This window comes from Saccoglossus kowalevskii, chromosome 20 (assembly GCF_978046115.1).
Source record: "Saccoglossus kowalevskii chromosome 20, keSacKowa6.1, whole genome shotgun sequence".
Classification (NCBI taxonomy): domain Eukaryota; kingdom Metazoa; phylum Hemichordata; class Enteropneusta; family Harrimaniidae; genus Saccoglossus; species Saccoglossus kowalevskii.
The window spans coordinates 11701804-11718329 of record NC_140660.1 but is presented as its reverse complement, the minus strand read 5'-3'; the positions used below and the strand labels follow the sequence as shown (position 1 = coordinate 11718329).

Here is a 16526-nt window from a genome sequence, read left to right as displayed (position 1 = left end):
TGTAAACTGGTGTAACCTATTCACCACCAGTTTCCTCTTTTCATCACAAATTCGCAAAATAGTCCCATTTATAGTCTGCACTTTCCTTCAGAAGATTGGGACAAAAATAGCCAAATTTTTTGAGTAAAAACTAAAAATTGACTCAAATTTTGTCTGTTGGCTCCAAAATTAGGGTACATTTCTAGAAATATTGAAGAATATAAGAAAAAAAGTAGAGAAAGATTTGGGCGAAAGTCTGGTAGTAAAAAGGTTAAGATACTTTTCACAGTAACATCGTAAATAGCTACGTCATGAAAATTCTCTAATGAGTCAAACTGATGTTGAGGGCGCACTGTAGCAATCAATTGTAGCTTTAGCTGTCTGGAAAATATAAAAAAAAATCTATAAAATTCAGTCTAGATCTGAATCAGTAAAATAATGTAGTGATTTTTTGTTTATTTTAATATTGTGGATTTTATGGCTAATTAGAAAAAACTTGATAATAATTTTTTTGCCGAAAACAATGAAATCATCAGTCACAGAAACATAAAAAAAAACAAGGATGGAATGTACTAACATATCGTTTTCAGTGTCGGTTTATACCTGCTAAAAATAACGAAATCCATAGTAAAAGCAATAAGGTGGTGTCTCCATTACAGCTCAGCGCCACTGTGTAATCAATCCATCATACTGCAATCCCCCATCTTTTGTTTACCCTCTCCATCTGTTGTCATGGCAACACTTAACTGCCCTGCTGACTGTGCTATTTGTACAGGAAACTGTAATCAAATTCTACATTGGGTAGAAAATCGGACGGTTTAGCAGGTTCGGGAAACAAAAAAAAAACAAGAGCTTTGTTTAATTCACGGTCATTTCTGTGTTATTGATCCAGTGTTTCAAGACAGGGGAAAATATGGAGTCCCGCGAGCAGGGATTTCGTAAGTACTGTCTCGGTTTGTTTGCTCTCAAATATGTTAATATCGTACTGGTAAATTCAAAAATATTTTTTTTTTTAATATATTCTTCTTACTGCTGGCTGCATTGTGGTAAACTTCTCGTTTAAAACGTTTTAAATAACTATACATGCTATGTAGGATTCATGAGTCTGAGCTGTCGGCTGCTCACTTTTCATGAACAAATCTCTGTTGAAAAATGTAATCAGCACCGATTTTATAAATTCCAACTTCAGAGGCTGTGTTATGTTATGAATAACAGTGTACTGAATGTTGAATTGAGTTTTTTTTATTTCGGCGTGAATTGAAGATGAATTTTAGTGAAAAGTTTGAGTAGACGTTGATTTTAGGTTGTAAAAATTGTAAGCTTAGAACACGACAGGTTTCAATAGGTTAGTGTAACGTAATATTATTGATTGGTGTTCATTTTGAAAACACGACTTTGCTTTACTGCTAATGGTTGCTAAGCATGCTTAGTGACTATGATGGCAACTACAGTGAGACAGAATATCAAGTTGTCGTCAAAAATAAATCAGTACTGAAAACTCAAACAAAAGAAGAAAAAAATTATTTTAAATATTTTGTTGTCTCTCCTGATTGAGTCTGTTGGACTGAAAAACATAATTTTTCTAGTTACTTTTTTTTTAACCAACAAGCATAGGCAGAATTTAATTTTTATTTTTATTCTAAAAATGTTGGTAATTCTTGAAATTCTTGTTCGAAACTAAATTTTTCTCTCATATTTTCCAAAAAATTCTGAGAAGAAACTGAAAAAAAAAGTATATCTTGAGACACTCAACAGAAAAATAAATATTTTTTTTTTCGTCTTTATCATCAAACTACACATACGTTACTGTTTTTTATGGAATCATTTTCATTATTATTATTATATATCAAATCAGTAATGTAAAATATGGTTAAATTCTTTTTTTTATAATTAATTCTATATATGATTCAATATTTTGACTTGGTATTTTATGTCAATTTTGCTAAGATATCATATTTATGTACGGTACAAACAAAATGAGTCAGTAATGGTGGGTGAGAAGCAACAGGTTTATACTGGTTATTTAAAAATAAAAATCATGTTTAATTTACCTCACAGACAGTATTTATTTGATTAAATTAATTTTATTTTAATGTATTTTAAATTTAAAATTTAACTTAAAAATTCTAAAAAAATAATTCTAAAGTAATTTCAACTATCACAAAAATTTCTAAAATTGGATTTTTTTAACCTGTTGATCTGCCAAATGTTTTACAAGTTTTTTCTTTTTCTTTTATTTTTTTTTTAATTATGGAAATTTTTTGATTTTGTGATGGGTGAAAAAAGTTGAAGATTAAAGCATCAATAAAATGTGGTCATGCAGAATTTATTTAAATTATATGTAAATGAGTCTGTTTGTGGATTACCATTCGTCACTGTTCTTAATTGCCAGGTACTTTAAAATGCATTAATTTCATAAATTTTCATTAATTTCGTAAGTCAGTAAAAAATATCTTAGTTGTCTTCACAGAAGCCATGAAATCCTAAAAAAATATGCAAAAATATCCAGTAGTGAAAATTAACCAATTTACCCGTACAGCAGACTCATCATTTGGGATGAGAGCAGTAAACATGATTGAAATGAAAAAAAACAAAAAACTATAAAACTACAGTTATTGCCTCAATCTTCATGAGAAAGGTCCTTGTATGGTAATCACCGCTGATGTATCATGATGCATTATGGGTAAATCATTGGGGGAGGTCGTATAAATAAAAACATGGGTCCTGTATCCATCTGTCATCTTTGTTTTGGTCCAGCTGATTTTCTGTCACCCTCATCTGGTTTCTATGGCAACAGTGGTTCTTGATATAATGAGTGTGATATATGGTATACAATAACAGTAGAGAGTTAGGTTACTGTGTAATTCTAGACACCACTGGAAGTCTGAGTCTAAAGCAGAGATGAAATGTTACTCCTTTGTTTTGACCTGTGCACCTTAACGCTTATTTAAATGTTTATTTTAACACTTATTTTAAAACATATTATAGCAGTGGAACCTTTTTTGGTCAAAATTCGTCTGTAGTTATTTTTTTATGTTTTTTAGTATAAGTCAACTGTATGTGAACTTTATTCACTGTCAATGTTTATTTTCGAGAAAACATTTTCAATGAAATCACTTTGTAATAAAATAATGTTAATTTTTTAATATTTCTAGATGTGAGAAATTACATTACAACACGCCATACTTTTAGCTGGAAACATTTTTTGCTGAATAGACTGTTTGGATGTTTTGTGTAGTTTTTATTTTCACTGATTTTGGACAAGTTGAATGTAAAATGAAAGAAAATAGGTATATTCGCTGGATTTTATTTTCACTGAATCATTCCTTCAACGAAAATAGCGAAAATTAATTCCAACCAAAAATAAAGTATTCTACAGTATATACTATATTTTCACTAGTCAAAGTTTTGAGATGTATCCTTGCCAAAAAGTCCCAAACAGACAATACATTTTTTTTTACTCCATTTTGTATATTAATTTTCTCCGAACTGAGTATTTTTTTTATTTATTTTTTCTAATCAGTGAAAATCATGCTTTATTTGGTAACAATCAAACAAGTTTTCTATTTCAATATTTTTTGGGGAACAAAAATTGCCAAATTTTTTTGAGTAAAAAATGAAAATTGACTCATTTTGCCTGTTGGCCCCAAAATTATGGTTCACTTCCAGAAATATTGAAGAGTATGAGAAAAAATGTAGGAAAATTTGGGGGAGAATATTTGGTGGTGAAAACGTAAATCAAGCTAAAACGTAGATTTTACTGTATAAGATTGGGTGGCAAGAACCAAAAGAGAATCTAAGTAAATTCAAGACATAGGTTAAAAATAACGTGATTTATAAATATATTTTCACATTCTGCTTATGTGCAATTTTTAAAGACAGTTTGAGTTCAAATTTTGCTCCACTGAGCATGTTACTGCACATATGTGCAATGCATTATGGGAGATAACTTCAAATGTTGGACTACTGAGCATGTTACTGCACATATGTGCAATGCATTATGGGAGATAACTTCAAATTTTGCACTACTGAGCATGTTAATGCACATATGTGCAATGCATTATGGGAGATAACTTCAAATGTTTGCACTACTGAGCATATTACTGCACATATGTGCAATGCATTATGGGAGATAACTTCAAATTTTGCACTACTGAGCATGTTACTGCACATGTATGCAATGCATTATGGGAGATAACTTCAAATTTTGCACTACTGAGCATGTTACTGCACATATATGCAATGCATTATGGGAGATAGCTTCAAATTTTTGAATTATTTTCACAATATTAGGATTCATGTCAATAATATATATAAATGTTTCATCCCATTCTACCCAGCAAAATTTGACATATATGAAAAAATAAATTTTCTCAGTATAGGAACCAGTGAAAAAATGCCAGTTTTGATCATTTTTTATGTCATTTTGGACTCTTGTATCTAACAAAATTAAATTTGGTATCCTGGTAGCATGAACTCATGATAGTGAAAGTGGGATGGTTATGACCTTCATAACTCTGAATTATTATAATAAAATTGTCACACTAGTTAATTATGCAATATTACCATTTATAAAATTATCAACACTAGTCATTTACACAATTTCAACACTTGTCAATTTCAAGAAATGTTAACATTACTAAAAAGTAATTGTTAACACTAGGTATCTATTTCTGTTTTTGATTGACTTACATGTGTATTTGAATAAAAGTGATTTATACAGAATGTTCAGGCAAAGCATTGAAAGTCACTAGGATCCTTGTATAGTATGTACAATAAATGGAAATAAATACATGAAAATTGATAAATGAAAACAATTAAATGATTTTAATAACTGAAAATGAAAATTGAAGATCCTTAAATGAAAATCAATTACTGAAAACTATAAATGAGGAAAATTAAATGAAAATGTTAAATGCATTTAATAACTGAAACTATAAATGAAATACTTTAAAATGAAAATGTATTGCTGAAAATGATAAATAAAGAAAAATGAACTTGATAAATGAAAATGACAAATGAAGATCATTAAATGAAAATCAATTATTGAAAACTACATGTATAAATGAGAAAAATTAAATGAAAATGTTAAATGCATTTGATAACTAAAAATGATGTATGAAGATTCTTAAATGAAAACATTTAACTGAAAATATGAAATAAAAAAAATGAAATGAAAATGTTAAATAAAGTTACTTACTACCTGTTGCAAGCTATTGTCAGAACTGGCAATTACATTTGACTTTTGACCTGGTGTAAACCCTGTGGGGTATGTATGTATATGTATCAATTACAATTTGATACCATCATACAGAATGTTCCATTGTTTGAGTCAGGGTGCATAGCTTGAGGCGAGACTAATTTTGTGTTTTTTCAATCATGCGAGTGTGAATTTAAAAATATTTTTAAGTAAGTTTTTACGTAAGTTATAGTTATGGTCCAGATAGATGTAAGATAGTCTTCTTACAGACAATATTGTACAGTTTTATCCATCATTTTATAGGCTTTCTCCCCCATTACACAATGGTCTTTCCCACTGACCCCCAATCCCCATCAACCATCCTGGCAGCCACAGCGAGTATTCCTTATAGTGAGTTAAAAAAAAAAAAACTATCGTCATGGATTATTTTTCCCGGCATTTGATATCTTCCCTCGTCATCATTTTCTCGAAATACACGCGTTCGATCCTCATGCGAAATGGTCATCTGAGTGTGTCTGTGTAAACTCTGTCGCATCTCGGCTACATTTGTGATTTGGTTGGACATTTCAAGTGCTGATGACTTGACCTACATTTAGCCAGGAACTGACTTGCCTAAAAAAAAATGCAAATGTTTTTTTCGACTTCACGAGGTAAGTCAAACGCTCGCCGTTGTGACGCTTGTGTGTAATGATGCACGGCATATTGTCGAGAAAATAACTTTACTTAGTATCTCTGTTTGGTCTGGAATGTTGATCATAAAAAAAACACTTCAGAAAAAGCTAAAATTGTATGATGTCACTAATACCTTAGTCAGTGCAGGTCTGCAGCCATAATTAGTCTTTTTTAGTCCCGTTTATAGTCTGCACTTTCCTTCAGAAGATTGGGACTAAAATAGTCACATTTTTTGTGTAAAAACTGAAAATTGACTCAAATTTTGTCTGTTGACTCCAAAATTAGGGTTCATTTACAGAAATATTGAAGAATATTCGAAAAATTACAGACAGATTTGAGCAATAATGTCTGGTGGTGAAAAAGTTAATTACCATCAGATCATAACTTTATAAATATGTTCTTATTATTCAACATTTTTAAGTTCTGTGCAAGTTCAAACTACAGTGGATATAATATAATACCTTAGCCAGTATTTTATTTTGTCTGTTTTTTTCCACCGATTGATCATGCCACATGTTACTGTAAAATACTTTATTTTTAGCTGGAATTAATTTTCGCTGAAAATAAACTTTTTGGGTGTTTTGTATGGAATTTATTTTAACTGACTTTTGATGAGTTGAATGTAAAATATAGGAAAAAAAGTATATTCGCTGGATTTTATTTTCACTGAATCATATCTTTTAGCGAAAATTAATTCCAAGTGAAAATAAAGTATTTTACAGTATACACAATTGATCATTCATGGCTGATGCTCTCATTAAAGCTAAGAAGATTGACAATGTGACATAGTGTACGTAAAAAAGGATTTATCTGATGAAGATCGCATACCAATTGAAGAGGTCATGAAAATTAAGATTATCACAGAGTACGTCACACATAAAAAAATCCACAATTATAGATGAAATAATTACTATTTTTTGACTCCTGTGTGCGAAGCACAAAAAGGGAGTCTTTGCATAGTGTGTCTGTCTGTCTGTGTGTGTGTCTGTTCCACTAATATCTCAAGAACCATACATTGATTTTTGATGAAACTTGGTGCACAGATGCTCTGGGCCAATGCGCAGATTTGACTAGGTTTTGGTAAAAATCCATGCATATTAATTACCTATAATTAGCTGATTTTTAGCTGTTCCATGATTGTTCCACTGATATCTAAAGAGCCACTCATTGGATTTTGATGAAACTTAGCACATAGATGCTCCAAACTAATGCACAGACTTGATTAGTTTTGGGTAAAAATCTGTGCAATATTAATTACCTAATTTGCATAATAATTAATCAATTTTTGGCTTTTCCACTGATATCTCAACTACTAATCATCACATTTCAATAAAACTTGGTACATAGATATCAAAGGCCACTGCACAGACCTGATATTTTTTAGGGTAATATCAGTACATATTATTTACCTAATTTGCATAATTAATTAATTTTCAGCTTTTGGTATTTCAAGTAGTAATCATCACATTTCAATGAAACTTGGTACATAGTTATTTAAGGACTGTGCAAAGACCTGATTAGTTTTGGGGTAAATATTTGTGCATATTAATCACCTTATTAGCATAATTAATTAATTTTTATCTTTTCGCCTGATAACTCAAGTACTGATCATCATATTTGAATGAGACTTGCTACATAGATCCTCTAGGACTATGCAGAGACCTGATTAGTTTTAGGGTAAATAATTGTAGGTATTAATTACCTAATTTGCATAATTAGTTAATTTTTTCCATGAATGTTCCACTGATATATAAAGAACCACTAATTGGATTCATCATCACATTTCAATGAACCTAGGACTATGCAGAGACCCAATTAGTTTATGGTAAATATTTATGCTTATTAATCACCTAATTAAAATAATTAATTAACACTGATATGTCAATTACTGATCATCACATTTGAATAAAATTTGGTACATAAATGCTCTAGAACAATAACAGGCCGATTAATTTTAGGTTAAAATTTGTTCATATTAATTCTCTAATAATAATTCATAGTTTTTTTGTTCTAATCACATTTCAATGAAACTTGGTACATAGATATTACATTACGCAGGCCTTATTAGTTTTACACTCAAATCTGTTCATATTAGTTACCTGATTTACATAATTAGTTTTCAGCTATTCCATCAATATCTCAAGTACAAGTAATTTTGAATTAATTTTTAATGTGTCTCCAATACTCTCAGCACACGGGAGTTCTTTCTAAGCTTTTTTTGATCTTATTTTGGAGTCGTGTTCATTTCAGATAGATTTTGGAAAGAGTACATGCCTAATTGCAAAATACCTGTATGTATTTTTCACATTTATTTATGTTTGTTTATCGCATAATAATAATAATATTAATAATAACTTTATTTGCATCTTCAAAAAATACAGTGTTTCTATCAGTTTATAGTAACATTTGTATTAAAGTGGGGGGGGGGTCAGATAGCCATAGCGTGTCATTGTTTACAAACAAGTGTCCACCCATGAGCCTTTGCGTTTTTAGCATGTGTTGTTATTGTCGCTTGGGACTCAATTCCCGCGCGTGCGCAGATGACGACCCTCCCGCTTTAAACAGTGTTCATGATTAAAATCCTGATTTTACCTTTATAATATGTTGCTTCGTCTAAGTTTGCCAGATAAATACTTCGCATACACATGTCGTTTGTGTCATATATGGGGGATAGTCTAGCTCATTTCTGTCTAAGCAGTCAACGATTTCGAAATCTCGCGCTTTGTTTTGTTAAGCTTTATGACGATTGACATTTTCGAACACTATTCAGCTCTTGGTGGTGTATGAAAATTATAACTTTATTATAAAAAAGTAAAGTTGCGTCCTCATTTCATGGGTACATAAAACCTCACTTCCATGTCACACTAAAGACATAAAATATATTTAAATGATGCAGGTTCAGCTGAAAAAAATTATGATGTTTTGAAAGTTGATATCCTGTTCTCATTTCCCCATCCATTTCATTTTGAGAGTCCTAGAAGGTCTTATCCTTCAGACAAACATATGCACAATGAAACTGACCTTTAACCTTTTCACCAACAGACATTCTCACCTAAATTTTTCCGCACTTTTTTTCTAATATTCTTCAATATTTCTGGGAATGAACCCCAATTTTGGAGCCAACAGGTACAATTTGAGTCAATTTTTAGTTTTTACTCAAACAATTTTGCCATTTTTGTCCCAATCTTCTGAAGGAAAGTGCAGACTATAAACAGGACTATTTTGTGCATTTGTGATAAAAAGAGAGAACTGGTGGTGAGAAGGATAAAGGCAAACAAAGCCAAAATCATACATATTAATTTCCTATATCTCAACATTTCATGTTGTTTTTGTTGGTCATAGGATGGTGAAGCACAGATTTGAAAACCAAGAAATTAACTTTAATATGCTTATCTGGTTTAAACCGAGAGATCAAATACAAACATCTATGACCAAAACTTCAAAGTTAAAAATATTGACTCACGATACCCATCGAGACTGTAGAAATGTACATTTTCAAATTTTTAGTGCGCTGGAAATTGTTCCGCTTTCTCGTTTGCTTTACTTCCATGCATTGTATTACCTAACATCGTTTTGTTGGCCCCCTTCCCGCTTTAATAAGTACAATTGCTTCTTCCTTGAATTCTCTGAGAAATTAAAATGTATGAAAGTAGGAAACATTACCATGGAAACTGTGAAACTATGACTACCTTAATTTATACATCATCAGTTAGTGCCTTGACAGGAAGTGGTGAGCTTGGTTGCCATAGTGACAATGTGTGGCATGTTCTTGTCTTTTAATGTGTTATAGTGATTAACACATGAGAATAAATTGCACTAGGGATCAACCAGTTAGTTTGAGGGGGGGGATTTTATGGTTTATGTTCTTTGTATGCAGACATTTTGTGACTTGTTCAAATAATACTATCATTGATTGAAGGGAGGTGGTTGTCAAGCCTAGTCTGTTCAATATTAGACTCGCAGCGACGTACTTTATGCATGTCAAATATATTTACCTTAGCAGTGACAGTATTTTGTGTCAAAATTTGTCTACAATTATTCGTTTTAGTATTAGTCAACTTTTTGGGTTCACTGTCAATCTGATTTTTGAGAAAAACGATAAAATAATACGAATAGAATGCAGTTTAGCAGCGGTTTGCATGGACCACCATGAAAAAAACACATTTCCTCGTTAAAGAACCCACTAAAAATATTGTCTAGACATCAAAAAACTACTGTAAAAGGATTAATTATTCACTGGATTTTAATTTTGCTTATTTCGCTGACTGGAAAAATGCGTTAAATTAAAACCCAGTGAATATGTAAAACTTAGCATAGAACACATTATCTAAATGATAAAACCGTGAATTTAAAACCCACTGAATATGTAAAATTGAGCATAGAACACATTATCTAAATGATAGAACCGTGAATTTAAAAATGGTAAAGCAGCGAAATTTAAACCCAGTGAAAATTAGTCATTTTACAGTATATTATAAGGAACCACATTATCTTTTTCTCATTACTGAAAAAATTTTCAGATATTACTAACAAATCATCATCAGTTTAGTTACTGTACTTATTACATTTTCTTCACTATAAAAATAGAACGCTACACAAAAGCTATAAAAAATTTTTTTATATCATATTACAAGAATTATTAAAATGATATAAAAATATGCGGTCACATACTCTGTTCAGAGAAAATCGATCAATAAAATACAGTCAAATTAGTTTTATCTATTTTAGGGCATTTTACCATTTTTCCTATGACCAGGATATATCTTAGCATTTATGCAAATTAATACCATATATTGAATGAATGTCCTTGATGTTTTGTATTGGAATTTACGTATTCATGAACTTGCAATGAACTATGGAAGTTTATGCAAATTAATACCATATTTGGAATGACTTTTCTTGATGTTTTGTAGTGGAATGTACAAACTCTTTAACATCACAATGAACTATGGAAGTTTATGCAAATTAATACCATATTTGGAATGACTTTTCTTGATGTTTTGTAGTGGAATGTACAAACTCTTTAACATCACAATGAACTATGGGAGTTTATGCAAATTAATACCATATTTGGAATGACTTTTCTTGATGTTTTGTAGTGGAATGTACAAACTCTTTAACATCACAATGAACTATGGGAGTTTATGCAAATTAATACCATATTTGGAATGACTTTCCTTGATGTTTTGTAGTGGAATGTACAAACTCTTTAACATCACAATGAACTATGGGAGTTTATGCAAATTAATACCATATTTGGAATGACTTTCCTTGATGTTTTGTAGTGGAATGTACAAACTCTTTAACATCACAATGAACTATGGGAGTTTATGCAAATTAATACCATATTTGGAATGACTTTTCTTGATGTTTTGTAGTGGAATGTACAAACTCTTTAACATCACAATGAACTATGGGAGTTTATGCAAATTAATACCATATTTGGAATGACTTTCCTTGATGTTTTGTAGTGGAATGTACAAACTCTTTAACATCACAATGAACTATGGGAGTTTATGCAAATTAATACCATATTTGGAATGACTTTCCTTGATGTTTTGTAGTGGAATGTACAAACTCTTTAACATCACAATGAACTATGGGAGTTTATGCAAATTAATACCATATTTGGAATGACTTTTCTTGATGTTTTGTAGTGGAATGTACAAACTCTTTAACATCACAATGAACTATGGGAGTTTATGCAAATTAATACCATATTTGGAATGACTTTCCTTGATGTTTTGTAGTGGAATGTACAAACTCTTTAACATCACAATGAACTATGGGAGTTTATGCAAATTACTATCATATATTGAATGACTTTTCTTGATGTTTCATAGTGGAATGTACAAACTCTTTAACATCACAATGAACTATGGGAGTTTATGCAAATTAATACCATATTTGGAATGACTTTCCTTGATGTTTTGTAGTGGAATGTACAAACTCTTTAACATCACAATGAACTATGGGAGTTTATGCAAATTAATACCATATTTGGAATGACTTTTCTTGATGTTTTGTAGTGGAATGTACAAACTCTTTAACATCACAATGAACTATGGGAGTTTATGCAAATTAATACCATATTTGGAATGACTTTCCTTGATGTTTTGTAGTGGAATGTACAAACTCTTTAACATCACAATGAACTATGGGAGTTTATGCAAATTACTATCATATATTGAATGACTTTTCTTGATGTTTCATAGTGGAATGTACAAACTCTTTAACATCACAATGAACTATGGGAGTTTATGCAAATTAATACCATATTTGGAATGACTTTCCTTGATGTTTTGTAGTGGAATGTACAAACTCTTTAACATCACAATGAACTATGGGAGTTTATGCAAATTAATACCATATTTGGAATGACTTTTCTTGATGTTTTGTAGTGGAATGTACAAACTCTTTAACATCACAATGAACTATGGGAGTTTATGCAAATTAATACCATATTTGGAATGACTTTCCTTGATGTTTTGTAGTGGAATGTACAAACTCTTTAACATCACAATGAACTATGGGAGTTTATGCAAATTACTATCATATATTGAATGACTTTTCTTGATGTTTCATAGTGGAATGTACAAACTCTTTAACATCACAATGAACTATGGGAGTTTATGCAAATTAATACCATATTTGGAATGACTTTCCTTGATGTTTTGTAGTGGAATGTACAAACTCTTTAACATCACAATGAACTATGGGAGTTTATGCAAATTAATACCATATTTGGAATGACTTTTCTTGATGTTTTGTAGTGGAATGTACAAACTCTTTAACATCACAATGAACTATGGGAGTTTATGCAAATTAATACCATATTTGGAATGACTTTCCTTGATGTTTTGTAGTGGAATGTACAAACTCTTTAACATCACAATGAACTATGGGAGTTTATGCAAATTAATACCATATTTGGAATGATTTTCCTTGATGTTTTGTAGTGGAATGTACAAACTCTTTAACATCACAATGAACTATGGGAGTTTATGCAAATTACTACCATATATTGAATGACTTTTCTTGATGTTTCGTAGTGGAATGTACAAACTCTTTAACATCACAATGAACTATGGGAGTTTATGCAAATTAATACCATATTTGGAATGACTTTCCTTGATGTTTTGTAGTGGAATGTACAAACTCTTTAACATCACAATGAACTATGGGAGTTTATGCAAATTAATACCATATTTGGAATGACTTTCCTTGATGTTTTGTAGTGGAATGTACAAACTCTTTAACATCACAATGAACTATGGGAGTTTATGCAAATTAATACCATATTTGGAATGACTTTCCTTGATGTTTTGTAGTGGAATGTACAAACTCTTTAACATCACAATGAACTGTTGGAGTTTATGCAAATTAATACCATATATGGAATTAATGTCCTTGACTTTTCGTGTTGGAATGTACATACTCTCTAGCTTGCAATGAATTATGGGAGTTTATGCAAATTAATACCATATTTGGAATGACTTTCCTTGATGTTTTGTAGTGGAATGTACAAACTCTTTAACATCACAATGAACTATTGGAGTTTATGTAAATTAATACCATATATGGAATTAATGTCCTTGACTTTTCGTGTTGGAATGTACATACTCTCTAGCTTGCAATGAATTATGGGAGTTTATGCAAAATAATACCATATATGGAATTAATGTCCTTGACTTTTTGTGTTGAAATGTACATACTCTCTAGCTTGCAATGAATTATGGGAATTTATGCAAATTAATACCATATATAGAATTAAGATTTATATGTACTTATTTTATCTGTGCGTGTATTGAAATTCCTCCTAAGGACCCACACTGAGTTGACAAAAAAAAAGAAAACCTTGTACAATCGTACCATTAATCAAGTCTTTAAGTGCATTGCTACATCACCATGGCAACTAACAGTTGAATTAAAAGTGATGTAATTGACGTGTGCCTAATTTAATCACAGACCAATTTATCTGCCACTGTACAAAACAAATTCTGAATTGTTGAAATGATCACGCCGTTCTATGAACAGTAACAATATATTATAACATTCTGATTTAGATGTTTGTTTTTTATGTTTTGTTTATCTAGCTGCAGCCGTAACCTACGATGCCTCAGAAACCAGGACATCATGGCAGTTTACGAACGGGTCCCAGTACTAAACATAAAAAGATGGCAGCTGGAAGTAGCGGACTAAATGTTTCGCTGAATGGTAGCTTTAACCTCAGCTCGAGTTTAATTTCGTCAGATTTTCCGTGGCATGATGTAAGTTCTTTGCATTCTGAATGGTAGTTTTAATCTCGGCTCGTTTTGAAATTCCTTAGAATTTCCATACCATAATGAAAGTTCCTCACATTATGAATGGTTATTCTAATCTCAGCTTGTTTTTAAATTCGTCTGATTTTCGTGCCATTACGTAAGTTCTTGCATACTGAATGGTAGGTTTAATTGCAGCTTAATTTTAAATTCATCTGATTTTCGTGCCATGACGTAAGTTCTCGCATACTGAATGGTAGTTTTATTCGCAGCTTAATTTTAAATTCATCTGATTTTCGTGCCATGACGTAAGTTTTCGCATACTGAATGCTAGTTTTATTCGCAGCTCGATTTTAAATTCGTCAGATTTTCCATACCATGATGTAAGTTCTTGCATACTGAATACTACTTTTAATCACAGCTCGATTTTAAATTCGTCAGATTTTCCATACCATGACGTGAGTTCTCGCATACTAAATGCTAGTTTTAATCACAGCTTAATTTTAAATTCGTCAGATTTTTCATACCATGACGTAAGTTCTCGCATACTGAATGGTAGCTTTAATCATAGCTCGATTTTAAATTAGTCAGATTTTCAGTGGCATTATTTTGTGAAATGAAAAGTTTGGTATTTAAAATTGATGTCTCTATTATGTCAGTTTTATTCATGTTGAGATTTGTATGGAATTTGCAAACTCTTTATATTTGATATTTACTTCACTATTCCCCTTTATTTTTACTACATCTAGTTTCCTGTTGAAGAGTTTCCATCTCTTCTTTATACTTAATTTATTTTTCACTTGTAATTTATTTTCGCTATTTTATTATTCAGTGAAAAGAAAATCCAGCGAATATACCCTTTTTCCTACGTTTTAACTTCAACTCATCAAAAGTGGTTATTCTGGAAATGAAACTAGGATTTATTTTCATTGTTTGGGTTAGGTAGAAGTACCAGGATGTGTGACCTTTAGGGGGTTTGCAGGAGTACTGGGATCTGTGACCTTTAGGGGTTAGGCGGGACTACAAGGATGTGTGACCTTTAGGGGTTAGGCAGGAGTACCAGGATGTGTGACCTTTAGGGGTTAGGCAGGAGTACCAGGATGTGTGACCTTTAGGGGTTAGGCAGGAGTACCAGGATGTGTGACCTTTAGGGGGATTGGCAGGAGTACCAGGATGTGTGACCTTTAGGAGGTGTGGCAGGAGTACCAGGATGTGTGACCTTCAGGAGTTAGGCAGGAGTACCAGGATGTGTGACCTTTAGGAGGTGTGGCAGGAGTACCAGGATGTGTGACCTTCAGGAGTTAGGCAGGAGTACCAGGATGTGTAACCTTTAGGAGTTAGGCAGGAGTACCGGGATGTGTGACCTTTAGGAGGTGTGACAGGAGTACCAGGATGTGTGACCTTTAGGGGTTAGGCAGGAGTACCAGGATGTGTGACCTTTAGAAGGTGTGGCAGGAGTACCAGTATGTGTAACCTTTAGGAGTTAGGCAGGAGTACCAGGATGTGTGACCTTTAGGAGTTATGCAGGAGTACCAGGATGCATGACCTTTAGGAGTTAGGCAGGAGTACCAGGATGTGTAACCTTTAGGAGTTAGGCAGGAGTACCAGGATGTGTGACCTTTAGGAGGTGTGGCAGGAGTACCAGGATGTGTAACCTTTAGGAGTTAGGCAGGAGTACCAGGATGTGTGACCTTTAGGAGGTGTGGCAGGAGTACCAGGATGTGTGACCTTTAGGGGGGTTCTGCAGGAGTACCAAGATGTGGGACCTTTAGGGGGGTTGGCAGGAGTACCAGGATGTGTGACCTTTAGGAGGTTTGGCAGGAGTACTTTGAAGTACCATGTGTCATTACTAGGTCTAATTATTGTCAATTTCACAGGAGAAAAAATCTGGTGGTCGTAAAAGAATTGGTAGTTCTAAGCGAAGAGCACCTTTATCAACTGCAGATGGAGGCCCACCAACAGGTAAAACTATGTGTAATTATTCCTTAGATGTAAATGGCTGCCGAGATCTCATTGAGAGCAAGAGAGTCACATGACTTGTTTTTGCCCCTCAAATAGTGTCCCATATTTCCCTGTAATCGCATGGACTGTTCCACTGATACCTATGTAAGCATGGTATTTGGAACAGTGAACTCAAATATGGGGGAGTATGGTATACTATTTAAGGGGCAAATAAACAAGTTGTGTGATTCGCACACTTTCAGTGAGATCTCTGTTCTCCTTTGGTTCATGATCAATTAATGTTTTATTTTTCCCAAGAAAGTTTTCTGAATTTTTGTATTAGACAATTTTAAAATTGTTGCCTCTCAAAGAATATTGCAAATTAAAATTGAAAATTACCGTATGGTTCTTAGGGGAGCAGTTGACATGGTGATGAAAGAAAGTATGTAACATTGTTTGGTAGGCTAAAGTTA

At 32.2% G+C, this 16526-nt stretch overlaps 1 protein-coding gene across 1 annotated transcript in view; it reads left to right on the top strand.

Moving 5' to 3' along the window:
- Positions 1-619: 619 nt before the first annotated feature.
- LOC100375410 (uncharacterized) overlaps positions 620-16526 on the top strand; it is a 76948-nt gene continuing 61041 nt past the window's right edge. Inside the window, exons 1-3 of the mRNA XM_085494649.1 lie at positions 620-917; positions 13948-14121; positions 15990-16074. Of these exons, the coding sequence (XP_085350775.1) occupies positions 13966-14121; positions 15990-16074 (241 nt within the window). The 5' untranslated portion in view covers positions 620-917; positions 13948-13965. The remainder of the gene's footprint in view (positions 918-13947; positions 14122-15989; positions 16075-16526) is intronic.